The sequence below is a fragment of the Polypterus senegalus genome, chromosome 11 (genome assembly GCF_016835505.1).
Source record: "Polypterus senegalus isolate Bchr_013 chromosome 11, ASM1683550v1, whole genome shotgun sequence".
Taxonomy (NCBI): domain Eukaryota; kingdom Metazoa; phylum Chordata; class Cladistia; order Polypteriformes; family Polypteridae; genus Polypterus; species Polypterus senegalus.
In genome coordinates, this window is record NC_053164.1 from 152193166 (window position 1) to 152208697 (window position 15532).

Here is a 15532-nt window from a genome sequence, read left to right on the forward strand (position 1 = left end):
AAAACAGAAATGCAAGCTTTCATTAACACTTTTATTCCATTACGAACTCTGTTCATACTTAGCTTCATGCATGCTTAGTCAGCGCAATGATGTGACTGATCAGATGTTTTAGTCGTTTACCTTGTAGTGTCACAATGTTGTAAAAGGAGAAAAAGTGATAGCATAATGAATCACTTTTTAATACCATGTAATATGCAGACCCTAAGAAGGAATGGAGGTTTCATATTCCTTCTCAGATTATATCAAACATGTCCACAGATGTGCTTTTAAGCATCCATCCATTTTCTAACTGGTCTTGTACAGTTTGCAATTGCAAGGGAAACATTGCATGCACCATATATACATGGCAGTGCAAACAGCTGTAGCAAGTTAAAATCAGGGCAGGTTTTGGACAAAGGGGTTATTTGGCTTGTTTATACTGGTACTGAAATGAGCTGCTGCATTTGTTAATACCAATATAATACAATATAATTTATTTTTGTAATGGGCACTACCTTTTGATAGTCCCCCAGCCTTGACTCCCTAAGAAGACAAGAAAAAACCCTTGTAGGGGGTTTTGTAAGGGGGGTAAATACAATACAATAATATTCATTGAGTGCTTTGAAGCATGGAGAACTGCGATTATAGCTGTTAGCAGGATGGGCAAAACGACATACTTCATTGCTAAATACAGATATGCAAACATAAAACTTGTCATTTGTTTGGTTTCTGAAGCCAAACAAATGAAAACTGTGTTACCCCTCGCTTGTCAATGTAATTCAGTGTCAGGTTGCCTTATTCTTTGATTCTTCATCATTTAAGCAACAAGTCTACAACAGTGAACTCTTCGCCAATTGATTACACATGTAACTTCCATATTAAAAAAATTCACAATTAGATGTATTTAACACTAGAATTACCAGAGCCTACGAAAAAACTCGTAAAATCCGTCCCACCTTAAATCGCTTCTTAAATCCCTTCACACCTCTCCACCAGCGTCCTTTGTCCTCTAAATGTGCTGATAAAGAGAAGCTATAGGCAGCCGGCTATTCCATCCCCCCACCAATTTAGAACGTGCACGAACTTCTCTCAGCTCATGCCTTGATTGAGTATCTGGGAGTGAAGTGGAGTTTTAGAGTGGAAATAATAGATCGTTATTTGGAACACACGGATTTCATGTCTGTTCCGTTTCTACAGTAATCTGTGTCAACACATTGTTAAAACAGAAACGTTTTTTATATTCTAGTAGTAGATGACAAAATGTAGGCATAAACTATATAGTGTATGAAGCCTGAAGTCCAAATATCAAAGAAATATTTTCACAAAAGGTACAAATATAAGACAACAATTGCGCTTTTATTCAAAAAATATAGCTGCAGAAAAAAAAGCCGCCTTAACATGTGACATTGACACCAACTAATTACGACCGCCTCCGTGGCACAATACATTCGGCTACTGACTGGGAATCAAAAGGTCGCGAGTTCGATTCTGCAGTATTCCATTTTGAGAAGTAAACTGCTCTTAGTCTTACTATTTTAGAATAAAAGCATACATTTGATTTCAGTCTGTAACAGCCGGTGCAATTTATGATCCTTATAAAAGTTAGCTTTGTTTCATTCTCTCAGTCGCATTCAGAATCAATCCATACAACCCCATCTGACACGGCTGTTTTCACATAAAGACGCGCTATAGCTCTGCAGTGTACCACGTTGCATACTAACGCAAAAAAAGGGTTCTGACACACAAACGCTGGCGAAGCTGCCTTCTTCGTATCTCACTGTCACTTGACTTTCTTTTTATTCAGTTTTATTGAGTGTCCCTGCATGTTGCTGTATGCTGTTTCTTTTGTACTCCAGGACATGCAGAGGAGAGAATAATAAAGAGCAGTAACTTCGGCGCTATATGCAATCATCAGACACTCTCTATCTGCCCGTGTCGCTCAAACACAAGAACATATGTTGGTGTAAAAGTATAACAAAAGTGCACTTTTATTCAAGTGCACTTTTTCCATTGCCTTTTCCTGTAAGAAGCAATGTACACACTTCTCTCTATGCTGTGGTTTCTATTACACACCTAAAAGAAAGAGACAATATATGTGAAAATATAATCGCACTAATGCAATATTATTTGAAAACAAACAGCGTTAGATCGGGTGTGAATTTATGCAGGAACTGGAAATTCTCTGATGTGGGATCAGTTCTGTATGGTTGTGGGCATGGGTGTGAGTGGTGGACATAACTGGGAATTACTGTGAATGTGCGTGGCGTTTTGAGATAATGAATAGAGCTGCAAATTACAGGGAATTCTCAGATGTGACGCTGTTCGTTTTCAAATAATATTGAATTAGTGCGATGATATTTTCACATGTATTGTCTCTTTCTTTCAGGTGTGTAATAGAAACCACAGCATAGAGAGAAGTGTGTACATTGCTTCTTACAGGAAAAGGTGATAGAAAAAGTGCACTTTTGTTATACTTTTACACCAACATATGTTCCTGTGTTTGAGCGACATGGGCAGATGGGGAGTGTCTGATGATTGCATATAGCGCTGAAGTTACTGCTCTTTACCATTCTCTCCTCTGCATGTCCTGGAGTACAAAAGAAACAGCATTCAGCAACATGCGGGGACTGGCATGAACACTCAATAAAACTGAATAAAAAGAAAATCAAGTGACGGTGAGATCCGAAGAAGGCAGCTTCGGCAGCGTCTGTGTGTCAGAATCCTTTTTTGGGGGTGTGTTAGTATGCATCGTGGTACACTGCAGAGCTATAGCGCGTCTTTATGTGAAAACAGCTGTGTCAGATGCGGTTGTATGGATTGATTCTGAACGCGTCTGAGAGAATGAAAAGTGAATTAAAAAAAAAAAAAACAAAGCTAACCTTTATAAGGATCATAAATTGCACTGGCTGTTACAGACTGAAATCAAATGTATGCTTTTATTCTAAAATAGTAAGACTAAGAGCAGTTTACTTCTCAAAACGGAATACTGCAGAATCGAACTCGCGACCTTTTGATTCCCAGTCAGTAGCCGAATGTATTGCCACAGGGGCGGTCGTAATTAGTTGGTGTCAATGTCACATGTTAAGGCGGCTTTTTTTTCTGCAGCTATATTTTTTGAATAAAACCGCAATTGTTGTCTTATATTTGTACCTTTTGTGAAAATATTTCTTTGATATTTGGACTTCAGGCTTCATACATTATATAGTTTATGCCTACATTTTGTCATCTACTACTAGAATATAAAAAACGTTTGTTTTAACAATGTGTTTACACAAATTACTGTAGAAACGGAACAGACATGAAATGCGTCTGTTCCAAATAACGATCTATTATTTCCACTTTAAAACTTCACTTCACTCCCAGATACTCAATCAAGGCATGAGCTGAGAGAAGTTCGTGCATTCTAAATTGGTGGGGGGATGGAACAGCCGGCTGCTCCAAGCTTCTCTTTATTTGCACATTTAGAAGACAAAGGACGCTGGCGGAGAGGTGTGAAGGGATTTAAGAAGCAGTTTAAGGTGGGACGGATTTACGAGTTTTTTTCGGAGGCTCTGGTAATTCTAGTGTTAATGGTTGTCTTAACTATTGCCATTAATTTCTTTGTCTTTGTTGCTCTTGCATTCTGTATCCCACACTTGACACTCAGTACGTATAGGATGCTCTTCTTATTCTTAGTCATGTAATCTCTCCCCTGCGCTTTACTTGACAATCAGATGTCGCTGTTTGCTTTTCTTTCTACCATGCCACTTGCTTTTGCAGTCACTTTGCTAAAATAAACACACTATCACAAGTCAATTTGCTGATGTTGTTGCAACCTAAAATGTTTTGAATTTCCAGAACATATCTGATCATAAGCATTCAATTAAGACCAAAGTCGAGGTTCTAGCCCCATTATTGATTAACAATTACATGACACACAGAGAAACATTAGCATTATATATATATATATATATATATATATATATATATATATATATATATATATATATATATATATATATATATATATATATATATATATATATATATATATAATCTGTTAAAAGTTAGCAAAATGTAAATGGGTTAAATGGTGCCTACACTTTAAGTGTCACACCTGGGTATAAGAGTAATAAGCTTCTTTGGACCCTTAACCCTTAAATTAACTGATCACATTGAGAAAGTATAATTATAAGGTTATTTGTGCCATGTACCAGTAATTGAAGGGTTTCAGAACCTTGTCTGTGAAACTGTTAAAAAAAAGAATTAGTTATTCTGTTAGTTTGAGATTTATATACAATAGAAATGTTGCTATGTTGTGTTTATTTTATTTATTTGTTTTTGGTGACTGGTACAGTAAATAACTCCGGTATTCTAATTTATTTTTTGCTTTCTTTATGCATTTATTTCTTGCTTATGTGAATATTTAAGTCAATTAGTTATTAGCTATGATCTGAGTGAGGGGAAAAAGATGTGACTGTCCGTTTATAGGTATGATGGATCGTGGTGGTGACAGAGGTGGGCTTTCCCAGAGAGGCAGTTTTCGTGGTGGCCGACGAAGAAGTCCCTCTGGTGGAAACGCACAGCAAAGAGCCGGAGACTGGCAATGCCCAAATCTGTACGTATCCTGCAACATTAACTTTTTCTCTTGCACTAAACAGTTTTTAATATGGTGTTTTGTGGTACATGCAAAGGTCGTTGTTCTGTGTTTCAGAGTATTGATTAATGAAAATATTTTTCCTGTTGATACACTGTTTAGTACAATGAATATTTCAATACAATAGTTTTGTTTTGTCATGTAAGATATTTGAGATTATTAATTATTTTATGCTTGGTTCATTATTTGTTACATTATAGTGAGTTTTAGAAATGTTCAGCTTATTATTGTTTCCTTTCATGTGTCTGTTGCGTCACTGCTGTTTCTGAAATCTAATTAAATTTGTCTTTATTTGGTTAGTGGCTGTGGCAACAAGAACTTTGCTTGGAGAACAGAATGCAATCAGTGTAAAGCCCCTAAGCCTGAAGGGTTCTGTCCACCTCCATTCTATCCTCCAGGTAATATATTGGGTCATAATCTGTACTATGTAATTCAGTCACATTTACAGGCATGAAATAGAATGTTGTATTTATTATAATTTATTAAGATTAAGTATGCTTTCTAATTGCATTTCTAATTTCATTTATTCTTGTAGGTAAGCTGTCTGCTCTGCGAACAAATATAAAAAATTAAAACCTCTGCTCTGCAAGTTTTAATGTGTTGACATGTTATGCAGACCTTATTTTCTGAAAGCTTTAGGTACTGCTTGTCAGTATAAAGGTTGTTTTGAAATGGTGGTTAACTGTGACAATCCTGTTGTGCAGATTTGATTGTCAAGGGCACTTTTGACTTTTAGCAACCCCTCCCCCCCATTTCCATTTTCATGTAGCATCACTTTTCTTTAAGATTCATATTACATATCCAAAACTGTGTCTTACCAGTTATTGCTAAGTAAACATTTCTGGTTAATTGAGCAGAATATATAATATAAAAACATTGATAAATGATCCCCAGTTTTTTTACTTACTAAATTTAGGTGACTTCTAATTTATTTTCTCCAAATATACTTTCACAGGTGGCAGAAGGTGCAGTGAGCTGTTGTAATTGTATATTTTGTTCCAGCTGTATTATTTCCATTCTTAAGTAAATAGGGACATTTTGTGAAATATGCAAAATATTTTTTCCTTCTCTGAATAGTGAATAGCTATTATTTAGTTTCATCAATAGCAAAAAACATTACAAATTGAGGAGCAGATAGATTCAGATTGCTTTATATTTTTTATAAGCAACTAGGAATATTTTGATCCAATGAAAAGAAAACATGTTTCATATAAGTTTGATTGAAGTGAGAAAACATTTCAATATGGAACAATTATTCTATTCAGGAATAAAGAAAAGAGTACAAAGGGGCAAACATGGACTATCCACTGTGATTCGGATGTAATAAGGACAGGTTCATCAGCATAATCCTCTGGAGCTACTGCTGTTAGTCTTTTGCCATACTTGGCATGATCATTTTTTCACTGCTGACTCCACAGTAGCATCTGAATCTTCTTTGGTATTGTCACCAGAGATTTCATCTGCAGCAGCCTCCATGTCCAGATATATGTGCCAGTCTGATTTTACATGGTTCAGGTGTTTAAGTGAACATTGTTTTCAACTGAGAAATTTTAGTCAGGTGGAATATACACTGTGTGCACAATTATTAGGCAAGTGAGTATTTTGACCATATCATCATTTTGAATGCGTATATTCCAACTCCAAGCTGTATTAACTTGAATGCTTATTGGATTTAAGCACGTCAGGTGATGTGTATTTGTGTAATGAGGGAGGGTGTGGCCTAAGGAGATCAACACCCTATATCAAGGTGTGCAGAATTATTAGGCAGCTAGTTTTCCTCAGGCAAAATGGGCCAAAAAAGAGATTTAACTGACTCTGAAATGTCAAAAATTGTAAAAAGTCTTTCAGAGGGATGCAGCACTTTTGGAATTGCTAAGATATTGGTGTGTGATCACAGAACCATCAAACATTTTGTTGCAAATAGTCAACAGGGTCGCAAGAAACGTGTTGAGAACAAAAGACGCAAATTAGCTGCCAAAGATTTGAGAAGAATCAAACGTGAAGCTACCAGGAACCCATTATCCTCCAGTACTTTCATATTCCAGAGCTGCAACCTACCTGGAGTGCCCAGAAGTACAAGGTGTTCAGTGCTCAAAGACATGGCCAAGGTAAGGAGGGCTGAAACCCAACCACCACTGAACAAGAAACATAAGTTGAAACGTCAAAACTGGGCCAAGAAATATCTGAAGACAGATTTTTTCAAAGGTTTTATGGACCGATGAGATGAGAGCGACACTTGATGGACCAGATGGATGGACCTGTGGATCAGTAATGGGCACAGAGCTCCACTCCAACGTGGAGGTGAGGTACTGGTATGAGCTGGTATTTTTAAAGATGAGCTAGTTGGACCTTTTTGCATTGAAGATGAACTCAAGATCAACTCCCAAACCTACTGCCAGTTTTTCAAGACACTTTCTTCAAACAGTGATACAGGAAGAAGACCATGATTTTTATGCAGGCCAATGCTCCATCACTTGCATCGAAGTTCTCCACTGCGTGGCCAGCCAGTAAAGGCCTTAAAGATGAAGGAATAATGACATGGCCCCCCTTCCTCATCTGACCTAAACCCTATCGAGAACTTGTGGGCACTTCTTAAACGCTAGATTTACGGGGGAGAAAAACAATACACCTCTCTGAAGAGTGTCTGGGAGGCTGTAGTCACTGCTCCACAAAAAGCTGATCGTCAAAAGATCAAGAAACTGACAGACTCCATGAATGGAAAGGCTTATGACTGTTATTGGAAAGAAGGGTGGCTATATTGGTCATTGATTGATTGATTTAATTTTTTTGAAATGTCAGAGATGTTTATTTGTAAATTTTGAGGTGTTTGTTTATTATTCTCACTATAACAGATGAAAATAAACAAGTGAGATGGGAAAATTTTCATTTTTCCTTTAGTTGCATAATAAATCTGCACACTAATAGTTGCCTAATAATTGTGCGCACATATGTATTCCCCTGATGATGTTCACACTCACATTTCCGTTGTGAAACATTCAGGTTTCAGGTTTATTAACATTTTGGATTGACTGATAGCACTGTGTTTGTTCCATATTAAAATGAATCCTCAAAAATACAACTTGCCTAATAATTCTGCACTCCCTGTATTAGTAAACATCTAACTCCACACAGTGAAGATCTGAGCCCATAGATCCTTTCACTTCAGGCTCCTGCAGTGCGTGGTCAGTGTCATTTTCATTTTCCATTGAGATGTTGGACATTCTGTAGTTGGCATTAATTAAGTCTTATGTATGTATTGCCATCAGGAATCTGTTAGTCTCTTGTCTGTCCTTGTAGGATATCTGAGATAAGGAGCTCTGTGTAATATTTCAGTTTTTTCTCAGCAACTTCATAGTTGTCAAAGACACCCCTCTCTATTTGATACTCCTACACACCACTTTAATTTATATGACATTTGTGTATGTGCCGAAAACCCATTTTATGAATGTTTGAATTTACTAGTTAGGCCAAGGTGTGAAAAGGTGTGGTAAATGTCAAATATTAGGTAGAATTCTAGTGTCAGAAATGAATGTTATTGTGAGTACAGCTGTACATATTAAAATATTATTAAAATTATTTGTAATTGTGGAGCATTTAGCCATGTATTAGTCTTTTTAAGGTGCAAAATCATTTGAGAGCATTCTGACAATCAGACAGGTATTGGAAAATTTTAGTGGACCCCATTTAAAAATACAGCTGTATTTAAATTGTCTGTTTGAAAACTTTGTAATTGAACAGTTTTGCATTTCATAGGTAACTTATAATTAAAAGTATTTGTTTTTTAAGGTGGTAACCGAGGCGGGGGTATCGCAGGCATGCATAGAGGAAGGAGTATGGAGTTTGGAGGCCGTGGTGGCCGCAGAACCAGTGGAGGTGGAGATCAGGGAGGAGGATTGGATGCTGAACATGAAATGGACAGAGAAAGGTTTAGAGGTGTAAGGAGTGGCAGCCCTCCAATAGAACCAATGAGAAACAGACGTAGAAGAGGTGGAACTCCTGGCAAAATGCAGATGAAGTAAGTTAAAAACGTTTTTAATGTATTTGAAATTTTGGAATTGAAGTTAGTCCCAAAGTATTATCATCTTTTAATAAAGTAGAGGATGTGGTTTCACTCTTTTGAGACATACGTATATATATATATATATATATATATATATTATACAGTTCGTACGGTCTGGAATGGATTAATTGTATATACATACAATCCAATGGGAGAAATTACTTCGGGTCACGACCAAATCGGGGTACAACAAGAGTTTTGGAACAAATTACCGTCATGAACCGAGGTTCCACTGAGTGTGTGTGTATATACTGTATGTGTATATATATATATATATATATATATATATATATATATATATATATATATATATATATATATAGTGTGTGTATATATATACTGCTCCAAAAAATTAAAGGAACACTTTTTAATGAGAGTATAGCATCAAGTCAATGAAATTTCTGGGATATTAATCTGGTCAGTTAAGTAGCAGAGGGGGTTGTTAATCAGTTTCAGCTGCTTTGGTGTTAATGAAATTAACAACAGGTGCAGTAGAGGGGCAACAATGAGATGGACCCCCAAAACAGGAATAGTTTAACAGGTGGAGGCCACTGACATTTTTCCCTCCTCATCTTTTCTGACTGTTTTTCACTAGTTTCACATTTGGCTACAGTCAGTGTCACTACTGGTACCATGAGGTGATACCTGGACCCTACAGAAGTTGCACAGGTAGTCCAACTTCTCCAGAATGGCACATCAATATGTACCATTGCCAGAAGGTTTGCTGTGTCTTCTAGGACAGTCTCAAGGGCATGGAGGAGATTCCAGGAGACAAGCAGTTACTTTTGAAGAGCTAAACAGGGCCATAGAAGGTCCATAACCCATCAGCAGGACCAGTATCTGCTCTTTTGGGCAAGGAGGAACAGGATGAGCACTGCCAGAGCCCTACAAAATGACCTCCAGCAGGCCTCTGGTGTGAATGTCTGTGACCAAACAACCAGAAAGACTTCATGAGGGTGACCCAAGGGCCCCATGTCCTCTAATGGGCCCTGAGCTCACTGCCCAGCAGCATGCAGCTCGATTGGCATTCGCCATAGAATACCAGAATTGGCAGATGCACCACTGGTGCCCTGTGCTTTTTACAGATGAGAGCAGGTTCACCCTGAGCACGTGATAGAAGTGAAAGGGTCTGGAGAAGCCATGGAGAACATTATGCTGCCTGTAACATCATTCAGCATGAACAGTTTGGTGGTGGGTTAATGATTGTCTGGGGAGGCATATCCATGGAGGGTCACACAGACCGCTACAGGCTTGACAAAGGCACCTTGGCTGCCATTAGGTATCAGGATGAAATCCTTGGACCCATTGTCAGACCCTATGCTGGTACAGTAGCTCCTGGTGCACGACAATTCCTGGCCTCATGTGGTGAGAGTATGCAGGCAGTTCCTGGAGGATGAAGGAATTGATACCATTGACTGGCCACTACACTTTCCTGACCTAAATCCAATAGAACACCTCTGGGACATTATGTTTTGGTCCATCCAATGCCACCAGGTTGCACCTCAGACTGTCCAGGAGCTCAGTGATGCCCTGGTCCAGATCTGGGAGGAGATCCCCCACAACACCTTCTGTCATCTCATTAGAAGCTTGCATCGATGTTGTCAGGCATGTATACAAGAACACAGGGGCCATACAAAGTGCTGCGTACAATTTTGAGTTGCTGCAATTAAATTTTGGCAAAATGGACTAGCCTGCCACTTAATTTTTTCACTCTGATTTTTGGGGCGTCTTTGAATTCAGGGCTCTGTAGGTTGATCATTTTCATTTCCATCAAACGATGTGGCATCCTTTCGTTCCTAACACATTACCCAGTCTATATCAGTATAGATATCCAGGAGGATTTCTTTTTCCCATTGAGATCTAATGTGTTTTCAAAGTGTTCCTTTAATTTTTTTGAGCAGTTATATATATATATATATATATATGTGTGTATATATATATATATATGTATATATATGTGTTTATATGTATATGTGTATATGTATGTATATATATGTATGTGTATATATATATATATATATAATATATGTATGTGTGTATATGTGTGTAATAAAAGTTAAACAATTGAAATAACTGTTGACTTTGAAGGCACTGCTAAAGACTGATTTAATTGAAAGAATAAGCATCTCTTAAATGGGAATACATTAAAACCTGTGTTAAAACTTCACAAATACTATCCACAATTGTTCATCACCATCAATGATGAAGAATTATACTGTACACAAGTGCTTTGTCTATGAATGTCAATCTCCAAGCTGCTTTTTTTTTTTTTTTGCCTGTCCTGGCCCTTCAGATAGTTTAGTATAGTTTACATCTAAGGGATTTAATTCTTTTGTGACCTGGGATTTTTTTTGGGTTACAAAATCATGCCACCAGCAAAAAAATGGTTGGAAAAACACTGCTCCACCTACACCCTAGCTCCCAGCATCACTTAAAAACTGATACCGTGCATTAATTGGATTGTTCTGTTGCTTCCTTTGTATAAATTAGTGAATATACTGCAAACCGGAGTAATGAGTAGGGATGATCATTACACTTCTATTTTATAGAATTGTGTTATATTAGTGTAGTCAGCACTGTAAGCTGGCTGGCAGACTGGCAAGTTAAACATAGAGGTACTAGAGACTTATTTTGGTTTAAGTGCCACTTGAAGATAATAAATGTAGCACTTAAGTGAAACATTAAAGGGGGCGTGGGTGGTATTGGGGAAAGTGTAATGTTTACCTTAGCAACTTTTCTCTAGCATTGCACCAAGACTGCTGTAAACTCCCCCTCCCTAACCCCTATTCCTCGACTCCCCTGAAGCTAAGTCAGTATGTGTAAATTAAGAAAATGAACACCAGTGCTGTTTTGACATGTGGCATATTGTTGTAAACCTAGTAATATGAAATGTTAAACTTTTAAATGAAAATTTTAATAAAATTTTTAAATGTAGTATAAAAATATGGTACTGAATATTGATGCAAGTCTTTAGGTACACACTTTTTTTTGTGTTTTGTATGTATTTTTATGAAAGAAAGAAAGAAAGAAAAAAACTGCCACAGGGGATGCACAAACCAGTGTGTTTCTTTGTGCCGGTCCCAAGCCTGGATAAATGAGGAGGGTTACGTCAGGAAGGGCATACAATGTAACATGTTGCCAGATCAACATGCGGACAACAAGACAGATTTCCATACCAGATTGGTCGAGGCCTGGGTTGACAAAGATCACCATCAGTACTGTTAGCCAACAGGGTGCTGGCGGAAATTGGGCTTCTGTTGGCCGAAGAAAGAGAAGAAGAGGGGGAGGACATGTCCGGAGGCAGGAGCAGAGGAGGAAGATAAAAAGAGTGGAACTAAAGCATATGACAGGGTCCATTGAGAGGAGTTGTGGTATTGTATGAGGAAGTTGGGAGTGGCAGAGAAGTACGCAAGAGTTGTACAGGATATGCACGAGGGAAGTGAGACAGTGGTGAGGTCTGCGGTAGGAGTTAAAGATGCTAAGATTTGCATTGGGTGTGACGACGATGGACAGGATTAGAAATGAGTACATTAGAGAATCAGCTGAGGTTGGATGGTTTGAAGACAAAGTCAGAGAGGCGAGATTGGTTTGGACAAGTACAGGGGAGAGATGCAGGGTATATTGGGAGAAGGGTGCCAAGGATAGAGCTGCCAGGAAAGAGGAAAAGAGGAAGACCAAAGAGAAGGTTTATGGATGTGGTGAGAGAGGACATGCAGGTGATGGGTGTTAAAGAACAAGATGCAGAGGGAAGAAAGATATGGAAGAAGATGAGCTGCTGTAGTGACACCTGAGGGGGAGGAGAAACATGAAAATGCCAGACAACTAAAGCACTAACTAATGTAATGGCCTCGCTGCCACTGCTAGATTTAACAGTAGACTGTTTCCCTAGTATTTAAATCCCTGTCATATTTAGTGGTATTATATTTTGCTGCAGTTTAAGTCATTTTCTTGAAATGTCTTAAAAACAGGAATGGGTTTATCATCAACTGATATACAAGATGCCCAAAAAAGATTAGAAAGAATTTGCGTTGTATATTTCCTTAAGCATTTATTAATTCAAGAGCATGAAATGAAAATAATGGTAAGTAGCACAGTGTTTAGATTGTTATGCCTTCAAAAGCATGTGGATTAACTGTCTTATCTGAATTTTTCATTCTAGGGGAGATCATCGTCAAGATCGTCGTGATAGACCTTATTGAAAACCATCTACAGGGATTCTAATTAACACAAGATTTATTTTTTAAAGAATACATTTTAAATTATTCATATTTATACAGTTGCCATTAAATCATTAGGTTCCAAATTATTTTCATTGCTGCTGGTAGCAAAATCATCCTAATAGCTTTACCAGGTGCTTTGTTGTTTTATTTCAAGGTGTAAGTAAAATGAGTGATTAATAACTGAAGAATACATGCTTAATTTGCGTGTGTAGAAAAATGAGGAATATGTGATGTTAATTTTGAATACTTTTTATATTATTATTTAAATTGTTTTTTTTCATGCATTTTCCTTAACCGTAGAAATCTAAATTTCCTTCTTATGGAACAAATTAAAAAATATTTTTCAAAGTTTTAAGTCTGTGGTGTCATATTTAATGTTTGTTAGAATTTACTATGTACTTAATGTTTTTACTTTATGCTGGATTGTTCCTGCAACTGGCTGCATTATTTAATTGTTGATATTTAATACATGTACTTTGTCTATGCCAGTGACAAATATAAGGGTGCCAGTAAACTGGCTATGTTAATGTAAATTGCCGTTGGTTTAATTCAGGGGAAAACCTTTTGACATGGTTAATTGGGTAAAATATGAAATTTTTTGTATGGTTTTGTAGTTGGCATTGTAGATTATAAAGACAGTGTAATATAATAAAACAAAGTGTCACTTTTTACTTTCAGTCAGTAATCTACATGTTTTTCTTATTGAATAGTTTTCATTTTTGTGGTCATTGTACAGTCATGGCCAAAAGTTTTGAGAATGACACAGTGGCCACGACTATTCTGATCACTATACAGAGGAGAACACCGAATTACAGCGTCTTCTAGGTTCTGAAAATGTGGGTAAAATGAGTTTTAACACCTAATTCTTGGTTAGCTGTCATCACTGAGAGGTGCAGTCAAAATCTTCATTAAATAGTGGCATAAGTAGTAAAATTATGAAAGTTTATTTTAAATATTTTCTTTTAATTGTCTCACATAGTCTTTAGATAAGTATAATTTGATTTTTTTTTTTTAATTTTGTTATAAAGTAGTTCTCTGTAGTTATTGCCTAGAGCTACAGATTCACAACCTTTGTGATACGCGACAGTGTTCTCCCTAGCATCTTTTAGCCGGGCGCTCCACCCGGCTAATTTAGTTGGGCGCTCCACCCGGCTAATTTAGTTGAGTACTCGGCTGTCATCTTGCATGACATTGTGAGATGACAGCCGCAGATCTGCAGGCACAGACAGATCTAATGATCTGCAGAGATGGCAAGGGACGAGCGGGCGGGTGGGCAAATACTGCTAAAGCTAATAGTGTGTGTGTAGGCGGAGCAGAGTTCACAAGCAAAGACTATAGGGAGGTGGGGTTTCGAGAGCAGGCTGTACATGGTAATAGCGGGGGTGTAGCAGCTCAATACAGTTGCAAGGAGTAAGGAGAGGAGGGCGGGCGAGACGGGGCTGTACATGCTAATAGCGGGAGAGGAGCGGCAGTTTACAAGCTAAGAGGATGTGGAGGTGGGCAGGCAAGAGGAGGTTTGATAAAATAAAAAAGTCTAGTGAAACCAGCCTGTCAGATATAAAAAAAGGCGTCAGGAAGTGATATCTCTGTTCTCAGCGTCAGCGCAGTCTGTATAGTGCGGCTGAGCGTACATCAACTCTTTTCTTGTAAAGTACATAGCAAACCAATATATACACATGCAGTTGTTTAAGCATTAGGTGTAATCTGTGTGCAAAACTCCTTGTAGCACTCACTGTGGTTCCTGTTTAAAGTGACCCCATCTGCCGTTCTTGTATTTGCTCATATTTGGACCTGTGTCCATATGGCAAAAAGTGTGCAGAAACCCTTGCAGCACACACTGTGTCCTGAGCAAAAGTTTTGTCACTGAATTGCTGAGGGTTTTGTACGGAAGCCTATTAGGGCCACGGTGAAGGAAAAAAAAAAAATACGGACAAAGTGAAAAAAAACTATGTCGAGAATAAAGTCGACATGTTGCTACATAACTTATGACGGGGGTTTGTGAAAATCTAGTAATTTAAACATTCATTTTAAGATGAAGTTTAGTTTACGATGTTCTACTTTAATGACAAACTACGAGAATAAAGTCAACATGTCGAATTTAATCTTGAGATAAACGGAGAGAATAAAGTAGAAATGTCGAGATTAAAGTGGAAATGTCAAGAATGCGTACCTGCCGTAGTGCAAGTGTGCATTGAATATCCAACAGGCTCTCCCTTTCCCACTCAAAAGTCTTATTCAAAGGTACTTTAAATTTTTTTCAAACGTTTTACCAACATGAGCAAAAGAAGTGTTCAGAAAACAACACTGCTCGGTTATTTCAGAAAAGAGACATCACAAACTAATGAAGGTGCGGCGTCAACTCCTCATGTGTCAATTTCAGACAAAGACATTGCAGAGGCTGGTCCATCAGGGGAAGTCTCTTCAGCACACGCTCTGCCAATTGATAAATCTAAGCACCGCTTATCCGGCATAAACAAACAATGGTTTAAAGATTTTGATTGGCTAGTGGTCAAAGAAAATGTTATGTGGGGCTCACTGTGCATGAAATACTCAAACAAACACCCCCCAAGGAGGGGTTACTTTGGGTAAACATGCCATACACAAGAATTCGAAAAGAAAGCTTGGTGGACCATGAAA

At 37.8% G+C, this 15532-nt stretch overlaps 1 protein-coding gene across 2 annotated transcripts in view; it reads left to right on the forward strand.

The window, feature by feature from the left end:
• The window catches only part of ewsr1a (EWS RNA-binding protein 1a), a 155703-nt gene extending 142131 nt beyond the window's left edge, over window positions 1–13572 (forward strand). For both annotated transcript variants that reach the window (XM_039769926.1, XM_039769925.1), the window contains 4 exons: window positions 4450–4576; window positions 4916–5013; window positions 8402–8630; window positions 12835–13572. In XM_039769926.1, the coding sequence (XP_039625860.1) occupies window positions 4450–4576; window positions 4916–5013; window positions 8402–8630; window positions 12835–12874 (494 nt within the window). In that variant the 3' untranslated portion in view covers window positions 12875–13572. The remainder of the gene's footprint in view (window positions 1–4449; window positions 4577–4915; window positions 5014–8401; window positions 8631–12834) is intronic.
• Window positions 13573–15532: the final 1960 nt, after the last annotated feature.